The 21,679-nt window shown below is 35.2% G+C and overlaps 1 protein-coding gene across 31 annotated transcripts in view; it reads left to right on the forward strand.

Annotated features, from left to right (window-relative positions):
* LOC126370072 (protein tramtrack, beta isoform-like) overlaps nt 1–21,679 on the forward strand; it is a 282,534-nt gene that overhangs the window by 143,612 nt on the left and 117,243 nt on the right. Inside the window, exon 5 of one of the 31 annotated variants that reach the window (XM_050014734.1) lies at nt 8,357–9,204. The exons of the other annotated variants lie outside the window; for them this stretch is intronic. Within the exon in view, the coding sequence (XP_049870691.1) occupies nt 8,357–8,634 (278 nt within the window). The 3' untranslated portion in view covers nt 8,635–9,204. Of the gene's footprint in view, nt 1–8,356; nt 9,205–21,679 lie in introns of those variants that run through there. 31 annotated transcript variants of the gene reach the window in all.

A 21,679-nucleotide genomic window follows, 5' to 3' on the forward strand; every position in this document is an offset into this window, starting at 1 on the left:
GTAACGTTCATGGGTAAGATAAAATAAGGTAAAGTGATGACCCTGTATGTTATTAACTACTAAATTGAATTTCTTCTAAAGTAAAAAGGTATCAGGCTTGAAGGAATCAAATGATTATCGTATTATACGCGCTAAGAAAAGTTAATATCAGGCTTTTGTATTACATGTATCCCCTTTTTCTGTTTTGCAGATGTAATACTGACGACGTCTAGATTCGGGAAACCGGTACTTATTTATGGAAAATACCGGTACAATAAAAACAACAGATACATGACGGGACCTCGTGCGCTCTGGGTATGCAGCAAATATAGCGTTTGTCGAGCCACTGTGTTGACTGTGGACAACCAAATCGTGAAATTCAAAGGATTTCACAATCACTAAGAAGCAGCTGTTAGGTGACACTTAAAATGAAATATCTTGGTACACTTTAAACATTAACAAAGAAGCACCAAAAATCTGGATAACTTGCATGCGTATCTTTTTCTTGTTTCCAGATGTAATATTGACGACGTCTCGATTCGGGAACCCGGTACTTATTCATGGAAAATACCGGTACAATAAAAACAACAGATACATGAAGGGACCTCGTACGCTGTGGACATGCATAAAAAAAAATTTTTGTCGAGCTACTGTGTTGACTGTAGACAATCAAATCGTGTTTAGAGGAGTTCACAATCACTAAAGAGCAAGGTTGTTCCGTTGGGCTTATTTAAGTGCCTACGTTTATTGATTTGAGTTTGTAAAATATAATTGTCTATACGTATTTATTTAATAAAATCTTTGTGATAAAATAAATTTCCATTTTGTTTTTGTTTCACTTTTATGGTAGGTATGTCTTTCATTTCCTCCACAGTATTTAATCTTTCTTCAGGTTATCTAGACATTCGCTCTAAGCAAAGAAGGTGGCTATTCCATGCGCTTATTATCTTGATTTTAGTACAATTTGTATATTGTACTTAATAACTCGTCTAGTAACCTTAATCGGCGAAATTATTAATAAATACATATGTATTGTTTCCCACAGTACCGATATTTGTCTCTTCCCGGCAAGGGAACCCAGTTTTGATATGGAATGGTTACCGGTATTACGACCGTCATCCAAACAAACCGAGAGTGAAAAGGAAATGGGTTTGCACCAAGAGCTCCAGCAGGGGCTGTCGATCTGGACTCACTACCGTGAATGATTATGTAACGAGTGTGATGAATATGCACAACCACCCATAATACTTTCAGGTATACATGTGCTATTGATTCCAAATAACTCCAGAAACTTTCAGTAGATATATGTTTACCAGGACACCTCACGGACATTGTTACAATTTCTAAACTACAGAAATTATTCGCCATGATTGCCAATGTAGAGGTTATTTTGCCACTCATATATATTCTTTACCAATTTGCAGGTGCATTTATGTATGGTGGGCAATATTTTCCGATTTTTGGAGTAAAAAATAACCATCTTAAATAACAAATTAATCTGGTTTCGTTGTAGATAAATATACATAATATTATGTTTAGATGCGATTTTGAAGTCTATTATCTTTTAGTTCTGATATTAAGATTATCTGAATATAGTCTTTTGAAACCTTACCGGTATTTAACTGGTCCTGTATATCTCGTGTTTTGGTGTTATCTATGTCCAACTGTGTACTTGTAAGTTAATATAGTGTTCGTTCAGTGTAAGTGAATGTATCTGTTTTAAATATCCATATATTGCACTTATACTTATTTTTTATGGTATACATGATATTATTTATCAAAGCATAATTTGTTGTATGTGGCAATTTAAGAACAGGCATGTCATGTGTAATGTCAATACTTGAAGCAGCTACTTTTTTATCGTGCATGTACTGCAACTGTATTAATATTAATTATGTGATATACATAGATGCTATTTGAGTATAATGAATAAGTTCTCCTGTTTGTTTCCACAGGGCCGATATATACGACATCTCGGTTCGGGAAGCCGGTGCTTATCATCGGCAGGTACCGGTACAACCGGCACAACAGATACATGAAGGGGCCTAGAGGGATGTGGGTCTGCAGCAAGGTGTCCATGGGTTGTCGTGCTGCCATCAGCACTATTGATAACGTCATTGTCCGAACTAAAGGGGCTCATAATCATTAATGTGTCATAAAGAGGAGAAGAAGCATGAAGAATGCTACACCGACAAGAGCATGGCTCTTAAATTACTGATGATGAAAGAGGAGAACAATTGCAAACGTTGGACCAATAACGGCGTACCAATACAACGGCAACTCTTCGCCCTACGCGCCAAAGTTACAGCGGTTCGTTGTAACAAAAAAATATATATATTCGTAAATTTTAAATAAGTGCAATGAATATTTATTAACTAACCGTGGTATATTAAAAATAAGTGTTTATTAAAACTACTCAATGTCTAGATATTTTAAAGACTATCTCTATGTTGCCTGCTTACCCATAAGAAATATACGTAGAAAGTATATAAATTAATTATTGTAAATATAACTATCGACGCGCATTATTCGATAACAATCAGCATTTTTTATTTCGCGAACAAACACCCAAGAAATTATATTTTCTTTTTTGGTTATTTATTGACTTTGTTCATAACATCTTCCTTTTTTGTTTTTTTTTTACTAAAAAGGTACTTAAAATATGTGTTTATTCGTTTGGCATATCTTCCAGAAAACAGGTAAATCTGTAGACAGTAAATTTATTTTAAGGGATGTCAGTCACTTAAAAATAAGGTCAAGAAATAAATATTCAAACTGTTTATCCTCAGCACCGCTATTCACGATGTCCAAGCACGGGAGGAACACAGTGGTAATCTGGGAAGGTCACCGGTATTATGACAACACACCAACGAGGAAGGGGATGAAGAAGAGGTGGACTTGCGTCAAAAGAGTCAGTACCAGGTGCCGAGCTGGACTTTTAACCATTAATAATTTAGTCGTATGGGTGGACAATAATCACAATCACTAGTTAGACCAATAGTGACGCTTCATTATAGTTTCACTATCAATAGATTATCTTGTAATTGTAGTAGTATCAATAGTTCCACTATTGTCAAGCTTGTCGATAGTAGCCACACTATATGCTACAATTGCATCTGTGTACTCTGTATTATACATCTACTATAAAAAATATGCAAAAAAAATAAACTGTATTTTAGAAATAATTATTAATTATATTAGAAAAAATAACACGTATTTCTTATTTGTCAAGAAATAACTAAGTAAATTACAATTTTATTTTACTTCAATTAAAAACTCTTTTTTCCCTTTTAGAAGGAATTTAATAGAAGGAAAGAATTTTAGAATTCGGGTTATCCCGGAGCGGAAATCCCGTGATGATCTGGGCAGGTCACCGTTATTACAACAACTATCCCTGGAGGAAAGGGGCGAAGAAGAGATGGACTTGCATCAAGAGACCGACTGGTTGTCGAGCTGGATTGACTACTGTGGAGAATGTGGTTATACGTATGGACAACATACACAACCTTGCCAAAAATCCGCTAAAGAAACACAGCGCTAAAGAAACGAGCGATACGATTTGTCAATCCCATTGGTATAAATGTATGAGCTCACTTGTGAGTACCATCGATGACGCCCAATTATTGATCTGTTCCACTCCGCGACTTTTGAAAACATTCGGTAAAAAAATCTCTTTACAAATTGGGGAAATAAATTCAATGGGTAAATCTTTTGACGTCATTTTTATTTTTCACTATTTATAGTTTATGGACTAATAATATCTGTAATGTAATACTGACTTGCACACCTACGTCTATTTTTTAAATAATGATTTTGCGTTCCGTTACCTTTGTCAATTTTGTTTCTGACAATTTCTTTAGCTGCATATCACTGATTTTGCAAACTGACGTATCTGCAATATTTTGTTTGCTAAAATAATTTGTGTGTTATTGGCAATAGTAAAAGGTGCAAATCAGATTCGGCAAACATTTCAGATACGTCAGTTAACGACATCAGTGACGATATGCATTTATGACGAAAGGTACACTAAAATTATAATGAAGTACTTAATGTTTCAAAACACCTATTTTTGATTTTTATTTTATTTTTATAATTTCATTGTTTAATCGAATTTTTAATTCCCTTTGACCCATTTTCACTAAAGTTTTGTTCAACTGGCTCTCTAAAATTACATTTTCTTGCAGACGGACCAATTTTTACGACATCACGTTTCGGAAAGCCGGTTATTCAGATTGGACAGTATCGGTTTAACAAGTACTCCAGAAGTAAGGGTGCTAAGAGTTTGTGGATCTGCAATAGATGGAGTTCTACTAATCAATGCCGAGCCAGCATTACCACCTTCGATGGTGTTATTGTGAAATGTACTAACGACCATACACACTGAAGAGGTCATCTGCATCTGCCATAGTTGTAGGTACTTAATGTATAGGCTAGACTAATTATGTTTAAGGCCAGCTAGCCTTTGTATGACGCTTCATACCGACCGATCCGACTCGCGTTGGATAATTTCTAGAACTACAGGATATAATTATAAGAAATAATGGTTAGCTATGCATTCAATTGAAGCCCTACTAAGACGCATACAGGTAATGTACAAGCAAGACCGTGACTAAAATACATGTCATCAAGGTTTGCCTCTCCACGGAGCATCCGATGTGTTTACCGCACGAAGTCCGTCTTTGGAGTGTGCGTAGTGAGTAATTTCTAGTTCTTCTAGAAATTTACGGCACCCATTTTTGTTTTGGATAGTGCGCGGATATGGAAAACACGTTTATTCTTTGTTAAAGACAGACTTTCGCGTTATCTTGTTCTGTTTCATCTGCAGCTGGGTGGCCTTATTGACCCAGGTTGACATTATTTACAATGAATTACGAAAAAAACTTATAGGATATGTTATGTAAGTAAATTAGTCTAATGTTGATGAAATTAATCGTATTTCATTTATTCGTAACGTGTTTGTTGGTATAATAACAAATAAGTAAAATACATTGTTTTAAGTTTACGCGGTTATTATCATAATTAAAGCACATAATAACGGGTACGGGTATTATGGCATTTGCAACAGTGTCGAAATATCGGGAGTCTCATATCCCCATTTAAACGCGGTAAGAACCCGTTATTATGTGCTTAATTAAAATAAGTAAAATGTTATGACAAAAAAAACAGTGTGATCATTTTTTGGTGTTTTACTGAATTGAACTTAACCTCTGCAGATTTTAAGTACCATCAAGTTAAGTTTACGTCCCACTGCTGGACGAAGGCCTCTCATTAATTGAAAGGGGTACATTTTATCATATTTTTATAATGTTGATTGATAATTATTAGAATCTAATATTACAATACAACACTTGTTTAAACAATTTCTTCGCCTTCCAGTTGCTGAGTTCGTTGCATCCAAGTTCGGTACGCCATTATTGAAGTTTCGAGGTCATAAATTCCATAAAAATAAGTCCAGAAACGGCAAGCTGTACTGGATTTGCTATCTGAGCTCCAAGAACCACTGCCCCGCACGAGTCGTGACCCATGGTCAATGTATCATAAAATTTACAGGTTGCCACAACCATTAATTCCTTCATAAACATTTAAACTTAGCGGATCAAAGATGTCAAGTCAATATCAAATGCCAGAGTTTTTAATCGTCTAAATTAAATCTATTTTTTTTAATTCAAAAGTCACTGTGGTCCTGTGACTCACCAGATTACTTCTCAAACGGGGAGCGCCGGTTCTATCCCCGGTATCGGATGTTCACTAACACGTTATTTTTATCTTATGTACAATTATCACTAACACAGTTGACTCGACCATTACAGACGGCGATACGGCTCACCACCTACCATGTTGGTTTAACAGGGGGGTTAAAAAGGCCACATCAATGCAATTCATCTAAAAAAGCAATATTGCTATTTGACATTACTTTTATATGCGCAAATGTCAAATTGTAATATTGCTTTCTTAGATAAGTTGCTTCTATGTGGCCTTTTTAACCCGCCAGAAATTTCAGGTGAAGCGTGGGGCCCCAGGTCATCTTGCGATGGACTCGGAGACCCTTGATAATCAGTAATGTATTTATGAAATATGTTTTCCAATGACATCTTTGATCTATAATTTAATTTCTTAATTTTATTCAGTTTTAAGCCGTTCCTAGATTATTCTTAAAATAAAATGTAAGACTTAAAACTCAACTTACTAGAAAAGCGATATGAGGCCAATTTTGGACCTTTGTTTTTAAGCCTTGAGGTGTCTATGTATTATTGTGTAGGTACGTACAGTGTTAGTTAATTTTTTATATGTCTCTAAATTTAATTTATATCTAGATAATAAAAATAATGTATAGATCTACTTCTTCTTATTAATCCTTATATATAAAGGCTAATAAATACCCTGCTTGTAATATGTCTTCATTTACCACCAGACGAGATTTTGCATAGATTCAAACCGACAAGAAACCTCGGTGATAGAAAAAACAAACTTTTAGAAGTCTTAATTTTTGTCGGATTTCTTCAGTTAGCAATTTTACAGTATTTCCAACGACATTGCAAGTCAAATTATGAACTACGCGATCCACGTTGTAGGAGAATATATTATAAGATAATATCAATTGTTTTTGTTATTTTTTTTTACCTTTGATGGGTTAGCTCTTGGCCCCAGACTTGCCCGAAGGCATTGACGAGGCCTAAGATGGAACTCGCCCAGAAGGTGCCTATTCACTCTGGCTTTGACACCCGGGTTATACACATTCGGAAGTACAGAAGACGGCAGAGAATTACATTCCTTAGGAGTGCGCATAATTATAATAATTATATTTCTGTTACAGATTACTCATTACCGACGCCAATGCTTCTACAGACCAAGAAAGGGAAGCCACTGCTACAAATAAACTCTTATAGGTTCAACTGCAAGAGAATCGTTGGAGACAAGACTTATTGGGTGTGCAACCGGGCACCTAGAGGTTGTCGGGTCACCCTTGTGACGTTTGATGGCGTTATCGTCAAAGTTAACAATGTACATAATCATGTGTAATATATTCCGAAACTACTAAGAAGGCTAGTGGGGAATAGCTTTTTAATATTTGTTGCTTGGTCTTTATCTTCCTGCTGAGTGAAATCCTCCCCCTTTTATTTCCAAGCATTTCTGTCAAATGCATAGTTCAGTGTTCTATTATCCACATGAAAATAGTTTCTATAAAGATTCTAGGAAAATAAGAATTAAAATGGAAAGTAAAGACCCTCGATAGTGTAAAATTTTCATCCTTCTGGATTATAGTAAAAAGATCCGTTTGTTTAATGTGAAATCCTCGATAGAATTAATGAATTATTTTCTTCTTCTTAAAAACTTTCTGGTCATTTTTCGAATCGTTGATAGATTATCAGGTTCTTTTCTTGAGATTTAAATCATGTGAAGAAACAATTTTGTAAATATTATGTATGTTTAATTGTTCAGCAAGATGTCCTTGTTCAAAATTGGAACTAATGTAATTTGTAATCCTGCTTTGTTGAGTTTCATTAAGTTTTAAATCAATATGATCTAAATAATTAAATAATACGTAGAGTATACTGTATGTATACACATATTTAGGATTTTTTAAGTTTTAATATAGTTGTAACTACCTATAAAATCTCTCCGATACTTTTAGGATCCATCGAAATAATTAGTATTATTCTAAAATAATAAGATTTGCCAAATGTTTATGTATCAATGTAAAGGTAAGTAAGAGTAATAAAACCTTCAAAATGATGGTTTAGTGCAAACATGGACTAGTGTATTAGTATTTGATATTAAATGATGTATATGATACTTTTCCTTTAATAAAAGACAAATATTTGACATAAGAATGTATACTCAATATTAAACCGACAAATCGGAATCAATAAATATAAAGATTAATTTAATGGCAAAGTTGTTTTTGTTATAATTAAATTGAATGTCATTAACGATCTTTTTTTTTTTTTTTTTTTTTTTTTTTTTTTTTTTTTTTTTTTTTTTTTTTTGACGTGACTTATTGTAGATTTGCCGCAGATGGCATTAACTACTTGGCCGGACAAATGGGGAGCGCTGAAGGCTCTCACCCGGTACAACGTTTAAGACAACAGGCCTGAGGGTGCCCAGTTGGGCGCGAACCTCGGCTCAGGGCGTCGTCTGAGAGGAAAAATATTTGAAAGAATTAATCGACCCTAATGGGTCGATAGCGATAAGCGCTGAATGAGGGAAATCGTCGACCACGCCGGCGGGGTCGGTATCGGGGTCCTGAAGTGTTTGGTGTCGCGAGCTGATTGGCTGCCTCTATGGCTAGGGTTCATTAACGATCTAGTTACAGCTACCTACTTTAATTTTACCAGTATCGGTTAAGGTACTAAACAGTGGTTATCATTGTTTTCAGCTTTTTTAGCTGCCAGCCTTCAAGTTATATTAGATGTTGACGAAAGTAAGGAAATTTTCGTAACGAGACAGAAAGAGAAAGACGCTTTACAGTCATTAGAAGAAAGAAGACGGAAAGATCGGGAGAGGTATCAGAAAATGAAACATTTAAAACTTAGGAAGAGAATATCCGATTACTCACCGAGTGAGCAGAACGCTATCAGACAACAATGGAGAGAACGGACGAGACGACACAAGGAAAGGCAGAAATTTCTAGATAATGAATATAAATACAATTAATCATATAAATATATAAATAAACAGTATACGTTCGGCCAGTCGGTACAGTCATGAGAACCTACTCATTAGAAATTAGAACCCTGTCGCACTAAGGTAAATGACATTTAGTGAGACTTACTGTTCAATTAGTCAAGAAAGTTAATGTGACATGGTAGCAAAAAGTTAGTGTGTAAGTTAGTATATTAGGTACCTATACATATTAATGTTCGTGATCGTAAATTCGGTACAGGTCTCCCCTCATCGTATAAATTTGTATTTTTCCGCTCTAACCTAGTATGTTAGTAAATTAAATATTTAAAAAATATTTAATGTTCCATGTTAGAGTCATTAAATATTATATACATCAGATTTTATTTTATTTATTGACCGTTAATTTCACGTAACAACCTCTAGTTGGAAAATTATGAAGTAAAATGTGCAATGGAACGTAAAACGTTTATTTGTTTGTGTACAATAAAGAGAAAAGAATGTCTGTATAGTTATAGTATGTATTATACTTACTTCTTATTTAATAAAAATGCTAATTGTGTCATCATTGTAATCAATAAACAAGTGTAAATTATGAATGAACTGTGAAGGGTGTTTTTTTTCCATTACATACAGGATGTTATTGACGTCATAACGAATACTGAGGGGGATGATTCAGACCATGATTCTGAGTTCATATCAAGTGGAATTTTCCGTCGTGAAGATCATGTTTTTTTTTTAATTATTTTCAATTATAGAAAATTCAACTTGATATTAACTCAGAATAATGAGCTGAATCATCCCTCTCAGTATTCGTTACGAAGTCACTTACACCCCACACAAGTATATACAAGTAGCCATACGACGAGCTGATATCAAGTGGAATTTGCTGTCAGAAAATGCATGTTTTTTTTTGTTATTTTTAATTATTTTCACTCAAAGTTTTCGTTACGATGTATTACTAAAACCGTTGAAACATATTTGTATAAGAAGTATACCCATCTGATCTTTTGACGTCACCACCAGCGTGACAAAAATATTCTTACACATTTGCTATAAAAAATCGATAGACAAATCTGCTTGAGTATTATTTATAATAACCTTTTTGCATCACAATAGCGTTCAATTATCTGCTCCACACGCCTCCTCACGTTTTTGTCTTCTTGTGTTCCTTTGTCAATGAAAATAATGATCCCGAGTGAAATGATTCGTGAGTCAGTTGGTAAATATAACCTTGAAACATTGTTATTCAAGAAACACGCCCAGGCAAATTTGTGGTACCGATACTACTACTGGACAAATTTGCCTCAAAACATTACGTATACATTATACACTATACAAGGCCGCTGTGGGTGGCCCAAAGCCACGGGTAAAGGACTACTTGTTGCTCTGCCTACCATGGTAGGAAAAATGGGCCAAATCTAGTATACATAGACATACGAATTATCTTGGGTTCCTACGATTAACTGCATTTCTTTTTTCTAGATCTTGAAAATGCCCGCTTTATATTGTCGAAAAGAGGCAATCTATTAATATCATTCCGAGGTTATCGATTTAATAAGGAGAATGAAAATTTAAAGAATGGTAAAACCAGATGGTGTTGTGTGAAGAAACCACGTCTTCGATGTAAAGCAGCTATAACGACGGTTAAAGAAACTATACTGAAGACCTGTGGTTTCCACAACCACTCTGCGGCCAGGGAGTGAATGCCAACGGAGTTAAATCAACAAGTGAAGTTAAGAAATCTATTTACTTATTTAAGCTCTCGACACATAGCTGGCGTAATAAGACGGGGCGCCCCGTCAAGTTGGCTGGGTGTTGGTTTTACTTTGCATATGACATAAAAACAAATATTGTAACAACTTTATAATACCATATGTGCGTACAGGCTTGTGGTACCCTGTAAGAGTACCTCGAACGTACGGTGGGGAATAGTACAATTATTTGAAACAATATTTTTCAATTTGGATTATATTGTCCCACTACTGGGCACAGGCCTCCCACGGGGGGGGGGGGGGGGGGGGGGGATGTTTGCCCCCACCTATTATACATACTTATTAATATCTCGAGCACAAACCGAAAATGTAATTAAGAGTTAGATAAGGAAATAGATAAGGCTGTGTAAAAATTTCACACATGATATAAAAAAAAACTCAACACAAATGAGGTAATGAAATAATGCGGAAAGCATATTTTTTTTATTTTTCTTTGGAATAGTTGAATAAGGGCTGCTACCACTTGCTGATAAAGTATCTGATAGGCTAGGCTATAATAGTATATTTACCAGCAATAGGGTACCTACGGTTACCATTGTGCCGTTTTTCAATATCTCATCTAATGACGGAAATATTTTTAGTTAAAGTCACTGGTGGGGGAATACTCCGTCCCCTTCTAGCAAAACGGTATTTGTATGTAGCGTTCCTGTTGCCATTTCTTTCTAGTTCCCTGATTTCAAATAGCCTGAACTAATACATTTAATCTTTAAATTCACTTTGATCATGTTTGTCACATTCGACTATCAATTTGTGTCTATGTTGGAACTATAATGAAAAACGTAGAATTTTTGATTCTTGGCAACTGCCCTATTAGTGAATCAAGACCTTTTTAATTAAAGCCCTTAATAAGTTAATACTTACCTGTATGTATTCTAGTAGGTATGCATTTTATGAACACTCCATACTCTTTACTTCTTCATCACTATTTGTTTTTAATTTTCAGTTGGTGCAAACTGTTATCTGGGTCAACCTGGCATTGAACCTTATTTCACGACTACTATGTATGGAAATCCTTTGCTGTTGCTTGGACCTTATAGGTACAACGTGCGGAACGACATCAAGGGACCTTATACCAAGTGGGTTTGCACCAAAAAGGCCAAATGTCCAGCGACGGCCATCAGCTTCAATAACCGCTTAGTTAAACTCAATCATGTACATACACATTAATGTAAAATATGTCTAAATATATAGATAATATTATCTATGGCTGTACAAACTTTAAAAAAATATATTTCTCTTGTCTGAATTTGTACTTAGAATTTTAATTATGTTTCATGTTGCCAGTAGTTTTAAGATTACTAGTCAATTTAGATAATAAAATGGTCTATGATTTTGTAGTTTGTTTTCATTTGTATAAGTAAGTCAAAACTAATCTAACCAGATCCGTAACGTGTCTTTATCAGCTTTTTATGCTTCTAATCTAACATTACAAAACAAACTTCATGCATAAGTTATGTGTGTTCTGTGATTCTCAAAACAGTGTTTTCAATTTAAATCATGTTTTCAGCATACTTCGGCTATACGAGCAATGGAAGGAGGTGTCTGGAGGTGGGCGGTCATAGGTTCACGGTGCACCAGAACGAAGGCGTGAAGGTTCGCTGGAGGTGCATCAAGAAGACCGCAGGCTGCCATTCTTTCGTTACCACCATCGATAACATCATCATCAAAATGCGTCCAAACCACAACCACTAATAAACACACAGCCAATACGTGTCACTGCCTATCCTCAACAATCACTCAATCAACCGGATCTACTAGCACCTATGGAACTATTAACAATTTTATCTTAACAAAATTTATCTTTACATTCTGTCTTTTGTAAAGCAGCGCTTCATAACCTTTTTGGCTGGCGACTTAAATTAGAAGTAGAAGCTTGCGACTCTAATGTTTTATTACCTAACTTAAATTTTAAATATTTTTTTTTATCCCTGGCACTACATTTTGCCAGTGTTTTGATGAAATTCTTTACTCGAAGAATTGGGCTTTGGGAATGGGATAGACAAGAATGGCGAACGTGGCGCTTAAGTATGGTGGTGGTGGTGGTTGCTGAAATTATTGTCATTACGAAATATTAAAAAAAAAAAAAACAATTTTTTACACCTCCCCGGCCCGTATCCTACCGGCTGCATAGTACGATGCGTTCTGAGTCAAGATGTCAGCTTTGTTTTTGATCTGCCAAGGGTCTACTCGTATTATTATTATTATTGTAGGTTTCTCACCAATGGCATTGACTACTTGGCCGGGGATGTCAGTGACTCCGGCGCTTACAAACGTAATTTAGAGAATTCTTGCGACCCAACCTAATACTCCTCGCGATTTGGGTCGCGACCTGGGGTTAACAAAAAGTACGTGACCTAACCTGGAAGTGAGCTGGTATTCTTTTTGGATTAAAAGGTCAGTTTTGCAGTCGTTTTTGTAAAAAGCTGGACCCGTTGAATCTTCAGGTTAGGTAAACGGGATAATATAATTTTTCGGTGTAATATTAATTTATGGAGACCAATGTAGTTCAAGCTTATTGTATAATAATGTTTTTGAGAATGTTTAATTATGTATTGCTATTAAAGAAACATAATATAACTTACACAACTATCTCAAATTGTGATATAAGATATAAATAGATTCAGTTATAGTAAGTAAACTAGTTTATTTATTAAGAATCGTCATAATGTAGTGGACAAGTAGTTAAATAGGGTATTTATTAGAAATTTAGGTATTGAAAATTAAATTATATGATTGTATTGTACTTGTCCATTTCAACTTGTACACAAAGTATTAATAATAGTAGTAAATATGAATAATACTAGTATAGCATATTGTACTTATGTACGGTATATCCCTTTTGGGAGAAACATGTTATTTAAATAATTAAGTGACGGTATAGATATATATACAGGGTGTTAGTGACATCGTAACGGAAACTTTGATGGGTGATTCTGAGTTGATATCAAGCGGAATTTTCTGTTGCAAAGTATGGAACTGAAATTAATTAAAAAAAAACACAAATTCCATGAATTTTCCGAGAGGAAATTCCTCTTGTTATCTACTCAGAATCATGGTCTGAATCATCTCCCTCAGTATTCGTTACGGTGTCACTAACATGTACTTGTATGGCTACTAGTAAGTACTTGTACGGAGTGTAAGTGACATCGTAACGAATACCTACTGAGGGGGAGAATTCAGCTCATTATTCTGTATTAATATCAAGTGATATTTTCCATTGCAAAAGTATAATAAAATTGAAAATAATTTAAAAAAGCTCAAATACGTCTTGAATTTTGCGACGGAAATTTTCACTTGATATTAACACAGAATCATGGTCTGAATCATCCCCCTCAGTATTCGGTACGATATCACTAACATCCTGTTTAGTGTGTGATTATGATTGCAATGCTGTAGCTATTTCTTTAATAGTCAAATTTCTGATCCTAGGTAATAAGTAAATATAAGTTAATGGTAAAAGGATATTTGAAACAAAGCAAATCTAAGTACTTGGGGTTTTTCATTTACCTTTTTTTAGGCGGTTTACTTCTAAACAGATATTTAAATGCATTTTTGGACAATCTAAATCAATGTAATTTATTTACATTTACATCCGATTGTCTCTGGCACAATAAAAATAACACTAACTTACTAAATCACTATCATTCATCCCGATCCTCACTGGATAAGTAGTAAGACTGATGAAAGAAAGTTTTAATCTATAATGTGATCCTACATTGTTATTTCCAGGGTACCACTACGAGTCTTCTCTGCGTGGCAATCGAGTGCTGGTTCTGTCTGGTTATAAGTTCCATAAGACATGGGAGACGACCAGTACGGTCAGGTGGCGCTGTGGCAGAAGACAAGGATGCAAGGCTAGCGCTGTCACTCATCAGGATGTGGTGGTTAAAGTTAAAAACATACACAATCATGACTAATAAACAAACCGTCGCGTCGCCTCAGAGTAAAAATTTCACTCCGGACAAAAATAGAGAACCAAGTTTTTTTTTTAAATCTTACAAGGTTTTCACCCTAAAACGACAAAACATAAAATGATTTGGACAGTTTGCCGCCTTTTGTGTTTCCAAAACATTATAATCTTGGAGTTCATAAGGTTAGAGATTGGCATTTGCTAGGCGTGTCCCACCTATGGTCACTCAACAACTGAGTGAGATCGTAAAGTAATAAAAAATATTTCGACAATGAATTTTTTTTTAAAACTTAGTTGCCTGCTTTTTGGCGATGGTAGTCCTCCTGGTCAAAACATAACTCGTTATGTTGAACGATTTGTTCCCGGCACAGATACTTATTACAACTTCAATTCGTTTCGATAAATAAAATATGTCCTAAGATTAATTACTTTTAAGAGGCAGCCTTCTTATGTGTTATCTTTATTATTTTATGTATTAAAATTCAAAATATTTTTAATTTTATAACGCCATAACAGCTGTTATGTTGCTGTAAATGAATCTGTGATTAAAATGAATGTGGAAGTGATTAAACTTACTAACAAATATTTTGTTTTATTGAATGATAATTTACGTTTATCAGCGAGTAGTGTTGACAGATTAAATGGAATAAGTTGTGATTGATTAAGGGTTGAGCCACATCTGTTTTTGTTGGAAACAGCACGATTTTTGGTGTCGGAATAGGACAGAAGCGGACTTTCCTATAGTCCGATCCGTATTTCGGAGGGCACGTACAAGTACGTAGTCATTCGATGACCCACGCGAGGGTCATAGGAGGCTTGATAGTAATCTATCAGGGTGACGAGTACGTTCATTGACCTCACAACCCATACTAATAGAAGATAGGAAAGTGCGATGCAGTGACGCCAGGTAATGTGCAACGCTAATAAAGTAAGTATGGTTGATTGTGTGCTCACGGTTCCCATATCAAAGAACTGACAAAGACTGGTTTCAGGTAATATTAAATGTACTGATGTGCTAATGTACAATGTGCGATCCCAACGAGCCGATTACTCTAGCCACAGAGGCGGCAAATCAGCTCGCGACAACAAACACTTCAGAACCCCGATACGACGCCGATTTCCCTCATTCAGCGCTTATCAGTATCGACCCACTACGGTCGATTCATTTTTCAAATATTTTCCCCTCAGACGGCGACGCCCCGAGCCGAGGTTCGCGCCCAACTGGGCACTCTCAGGCCTGTTGTCTTAAATTTTATACTGGGTGAGAGCCCTCAGCGCTTCCCATTTGTCGGGCCAAGTAGTTAATGACATCTGCGGCAAATCTACAATAAGTCACTTCACAAATAAGGTACGTTACGGTTTTGTATGATTTTAATTTTGTATATAAAAGACTTGAATCGAAACTTTATCTTAGTCGAAAAAAAAAATGTTACATTCGAAAATCCTATCAAATTCAATCTTCGGGTTAGGTAAGCAGACTCTGCGGAAACGGATTCGGAAATCCTAGTCATTGGAAATCTAGCTGAATTAGTGCACCCAATCATATATTGGAATGTGAATCTATCATACTTTGGATTTTGATGATTTTCCTTGTACAGTTGGCAATGTTTTGATAACAATTTTCTTTCAGGCAAATACGCACTGTTTCTACCGTCACGTCGAGGGCGTTGTATATTGGTGCTGGGTGACCATAAGTACCACAGAGCGGAGGACGGTCGTGGTAGGACACGGTGGAGGTGTTGGCGAAGGAAACATGGCTGTAAAGCTATAGTCTTCACCATTGGCGACCAAGTCATCAGCATCAATTATGAGCATAATCATTAAAACGTAAAATTTAATTTTGCCTCCAAAAATAAAGCATTACTGAAATTAGATGGCCGCTGGGGTGGAAAGGTTCTCGAATAGCGACCACGTGTCGGACGATGCTCAGGGGGTAGGCCCGCTACAAGGTCAACCGACGATCTGGTGAAGGTCGCGGGAAGCCGCTGGATGCGGGCAGCGCAGGACCGATCGTCGTGGAGATCCTTGGGGGAGGCCTATGCCCAGCAGCGGGCGTCGTACGGCTGATAATGATGATTGAAATTAGAGAAGTGAAATACATATTTACACATTATTATATATTTTTACAAACATTAAAATATGTACATGTTAAGGCCCGCAATACGGTAAATATATATACGATGGAGTTACCAAGTGATGGTGGTTCATAGTCCGAATTGTTTTTCAACAATCGTTCATTTAGGTCTTTTACCGCGACATGTTAAGGCTATCATCATCTCCTTAGCGTTATCCTGTTTTCACGAGGTCCGCTAACCTAACCTGAAGAATCTCCAGGTTCGGTTTTTTACGGAAGCGACTGCCTGTCTAACCTTCCAACCCGGAGGGAACACTAAATCTAAATATTTTTTTACGCCATAAGTAGCAAGAAAAGGACTTCAGTATACCTTTTTGTGCCACACTTTAATATGCCATGCATGTTAGTCAAATTATTTTGTATTTATATAATACACTTTCGTTATTCAGTTTGTAATGTGCTAAGTTATTTTATGCTTGTTCAAACTATATTTACATGAAATCCCCTGATTTTACAACATTAATAATGAAATCAATATATTTGTTTCTGGCGTGAACTTAAGACTATTATTCAATATTCTACTTCTATTTGAATTGCGTGATATTTGCCTATGAGTATTGACTGTTTTTATTGCATTACTAAAACTTGACTGAAAATTTCAGCGAATTTTATGCTGTCGAAACGTGGAAAGCCTGTGTTGGTGGTGGACGGATACAATCTTCATAGACACTGCTCAGTGAGGAAAGATGGAAGGACCATCTGGAGATGTCTGCTTAGGAAGAAGTTCGGTTGTAAAGCAATCGCAGTAACTCTTAACGGCAAAATTTTACGCTCCGACAGTTGCCACAATCATATGTGATTTGGTTTAAAGAAAAGTAACATCAATCTATATACGTCACTCTACTGTGCATAGGCCAACTTGCAAAGTAGATTTTTTTTAATTCGGTACAAAGAGGGACTTTCCAATCCGCGTTCCCCAAAAACACGATAGATGGCGTTGTTAAGCTTTTTCTACGTTTAAACTTCTAATTTCATGGATAACAAACATATGAATCTTTTATCTTTGTTTTTGGGTATAAGTGATAACCGTTTTTATTACACCAAGGTACAATAACAACTTCCACCCATTATTATTCTGATCAAAATAAAGAGAAGCAATATAAGTAGCAATATAATTCTATACATAATGTGATCCAAATATCAAGCAAAAAATTAGTTTTACATGCTTCTGCCATTACGTTACATTTTTGAATAATTATCAATTCATCAATAATTCTTTGTTGCACAAAACATATACACAGGACATATACATACGAATAAAAAATAATGTACCTCAGCAATGAAAAAATAGGTAATAAGTGTCTGGGGAACGTGGATTGGAAAGTCCTTCATGATAGCATCATCATCATCATTATTATTCCGCCCTTAAAGTTTCACTCTAGTTCCTTTGTCGGATTCAGTACTCACATCTTCACATATAGGTACGGTCACGAGCATTAATATGTTATGTATACACTTTGGTACCTTGTCACGTTAACTTTTTTGACAAATTGAACTGTAAGTCTCACTAAATGTCAAATATGTTAGTGCGACAGAGTCCTAAAGTGGGTACATTATATTGCTCATGACTGTACCTAGATCCTTCATTGTGCAATCCAGACATATTTTTTTAGTACCTGCGTCCCCTACCCCTATACTCATATTCATCACTTCATTTGTAAGATTATTTGCATATTCCATGCGTATTTTGATATTTTTCAGTGTATTTCAACTTTTTTTTTTAACATCACTTAGCAACTGACTCATACTCCCTATACCTGTGTCCAGTAGTAAGACGAATATAGATTGTTTATATTTTAATAGCTACTTCTTTAGTTTATTCCTCGGTGGCGGTGACTCGTTCATTAGTCTATTTGAAAGTTCAAAAGGTCAAACATGGTCCTCATATATATTTATTTATAAAACGACTGTGACAACGCGTATTTCATAAACCGAAAAAGATTAACGTGTTGGAGTCTTAAGTAGCTAAATAAAGTATTGATCTATCATCTAATGATGATATTAATGATCCTGCAAAAATGTGACCATTATAGTATTAAGTTTCATTTAATAAATAAAATTATATTTACACTTAAGTAAGTGCGGTTCGTGGTTTTTAGGTAATACAAGTGTAAAATTAGTTTAATTATGCATGTTTGCTTATTTACTAATTATTATGTAATATTAATAAATAAATAAGTAAAATTCTGGGGAATTTTATTGTTATCTCTTGTCATGTTGGAAAAAGAGGTAAGTTGTAACACTGTTGGAAAATTATTTGTTGCGTTGTTCTTTAAATTTTACGGCTTTTGTAATTAGTGCCATTCGGTGTACTATCTCATTAGTGGAACACAGCGGTGGCTTGAAAACAGAAATATACACACGTACATAAGCTCGTGACCATATCCTAATTTGGGTAGTTAGAGGTACATCCATCGCAAAATGAACTAAGTACCCACGCCACACCGAGCTTTCTGTTACACCGCCGTGATAGGTGGCGAGCCTTATCGCTGGCTATAATGGTCGAGCCAACTGTATTAGTGTAGTAAGATGAATTGATGACTCCGGTGTAGTCCGGTTCGGAGTTTCGAGCCGGCACAGAAGTATTTTGATCAAAAAAAAGATTTTATGTTATAAATAAACATGTTGACTGTTACAGCGACATACATACTGTCTAGCCACGGCAAGCCAGTGTTAGTGGTGAAGGGGTTCAGCCTGGACCGACACTGTTCGATCGGTAAGGATGGCAGGAGCCTATGGCGGTGTCCACAAAGAAGAAAACTCGGTTGCAAGGCCATAGCTGTCACTCTAAATAACCGCATAGTCAGGGTGAATAGCTGCCATAATCACACGTGATTTCAAGACCCGCTTTTTCTCTCGTGTTGCTTAGTCTAACATCAGCGTGTCAGGGATATTAAGAGCTGCTAAGTCCTGGACACGGCTCATGTAACGACTACATACGTATGCGATTTGTAGTATGGTGTATGGCAGTTGTGGTGTAACAATAAAGATGGCTTCGACCAATGAGCGTATCACGTTTATCTCATCGTGTCCAAGTCGTATCCGATGACGGCGACTCCGATATCTATCCTGGGTCGTTGTTGTGATGGGCTCTGATATGGCTAGCGAAATCGAACTTCGACTTGAAGAGCCGGTCACATGGCACATAATAAAGCTGTCCAGGTGAATTGAATGCGTAGTACAGTCTTCTGTATTAGCTGTGACACGTTTATCTACAAAAGCGTAAAAGGCATGTTTGGATGATAGCCTGATTTGGTACGTCGTATCTACTAACTTGTCATGCTCGCTTGGTTCATGCATCTATAGTAATGGTTTAATTTTCTCAAGTAACATCAGATTTTATTTATACTTCTTTTTGTATTGTAACCGGTACTACCCTTTTTTGTTTTTAGTCTTCCAAAAGCGACCCTCATTTATTTATTAGCTTCAGATGTCTAATCAAAAAAATACAAATATTATTTTACTTTTTTCCAGTTCGAACTATTTTATGTTGTCAACGCAAGCACAAATTTAATAAAACAATGATTATGTATTTTGTTTTATTAATTGATATGACATTGATAAATATTACACACTTAACAGTTCGAAAGTGCTCTATCTTGTCAGATCAACAGATTTCCTTACAAAATCAAAATACACTTTACTTATACTTTTCTGTTATAGCTTTAGTATAAGTAATTTTAATTATATTTATTACTTGTACGAATAGTATTTTTACAAATGTTGTATTTTTCAGAATTCCTGCGTTCCGTTTTACAATCTCGATTTCGGGAGTCGACACATATCTACGTTGGTGGTCACAAGTTCTTCAGACACTCGAGGTCCTTAGTTGGGAATAGAATCAGATGGACTTGTTCTAAGAAACACAAGCATAAGTGCAAAGCTTCTGCAGTAACGGTTGATGGGATCATCGTATCTACCACAGGAATGCACTCGCATACTTAAACGAACTTTTATTTGAATTTGTGTTCTTTTTGTTTATAGTTAATACTAAATGGTTTGGTCGATTGAGATTAGTCGAAGTAACTTAGTAATGTCGGCGTTCCTATTTTGTTTTATAAAAACAAATCAATTTTGTTGTATTAAAAATTGTAACATTAATGTTATTTTAAATTATGTATATGTACAATAATATGAATGGAAATTATTATTTATAAATAAATCAGAAAATAGTTGCGTCAATGCAAGCATCCTTTTGAAACGTATCAAGCTATTTGTTATTAATTATAAAATTAATGACGTTCTAAATGAAAAATATCTCATTGTTGGCGTTGCGATCGTTTTAGATTACGATTTCAGTACTTATTTTATGGAGATTGAAAATAAAATGGAAATTAACACCATTTTTCTGTAGGTACATATACACGTTATTTTACATGTCACTAAGGAATTGTTCTTGGATATTTCCCGTGCATTTTTGCGGAAAATATTCTAATGTTAAGTGAAAATATGCTTGATATTTTCAACCATGCACATCCCCTAAGAGATAATCGTGTTCACAATTTCAGACCTAGGTTAAAGGTCTAGTCTAACGCAATTAGAACAAAACTTTTCTGATGCAAAGAGAACAAACACGTTTTAAATATTTTCGACTTCTTTAGTATCTTTAGTAGAGTCCAAAGAACATTTAATGTTATTTAATAATGTTCACTGTAAGGGACAGATGTTTTTCTTACGAACGAATGCCTTAGACGGATTTGTTTACATGCGTGTGTAATGTATATATGTAGGTAATGTACCTACTTTATAAAAGTTTTCTAATTATAAATCACTGAATTTTTACATTTTATATAGTGTGATCTGCTTGTTGACCGGAAAGTGTGTTCGAAACTTAATTTTGAAACGTAAATTATTAATTAATGCATCGTGTGATGAAATATTTGACACGCGAATGGTTTTGTTAGTGATGGTACTATCTCATATATTGTACCTCCTTCGATCAATGATGCATTAATCGATTCAGTCCTTTCAAAATTAAGATTCGGCTTCGTTTATCTTACAAGGATGAGGAGCGTAAGGATAGTCAAATGATGAACTTAACATACAATAATATAATATTTTTATAATAAAAATTATTAGATATAATTAACTTATTTTTATAATAATACCTTAGGTATAGTTGTTTGTATTGTTTTGTTTCAATTCTTTAGTACATTCCAATTATAGTTTGGTTAAAAAAATGATTGTTAGATGTACAACTTCTCTATATTCATGTACCAAAGGTTTTTCAAAGTCTTTGTAAATTACGTTACGATTTGA

The sequence above is a fragment of the Pectinophora gossypiella genome, chromosome 10 (genome assembly GCF_024362695.1).
Source record: "Pectinophora gossypiella chromosome 10, ilPecGoss1.1, whole genome shotgun sequence".
Classification (NCBI taxonomy): domain Eukaryota; kingdom Metazoa; phylum Arthropoda; class Insecta; order Lepidoptera; family Gelechiidae; genus Pectinophora; species Pectinophora gossypiella.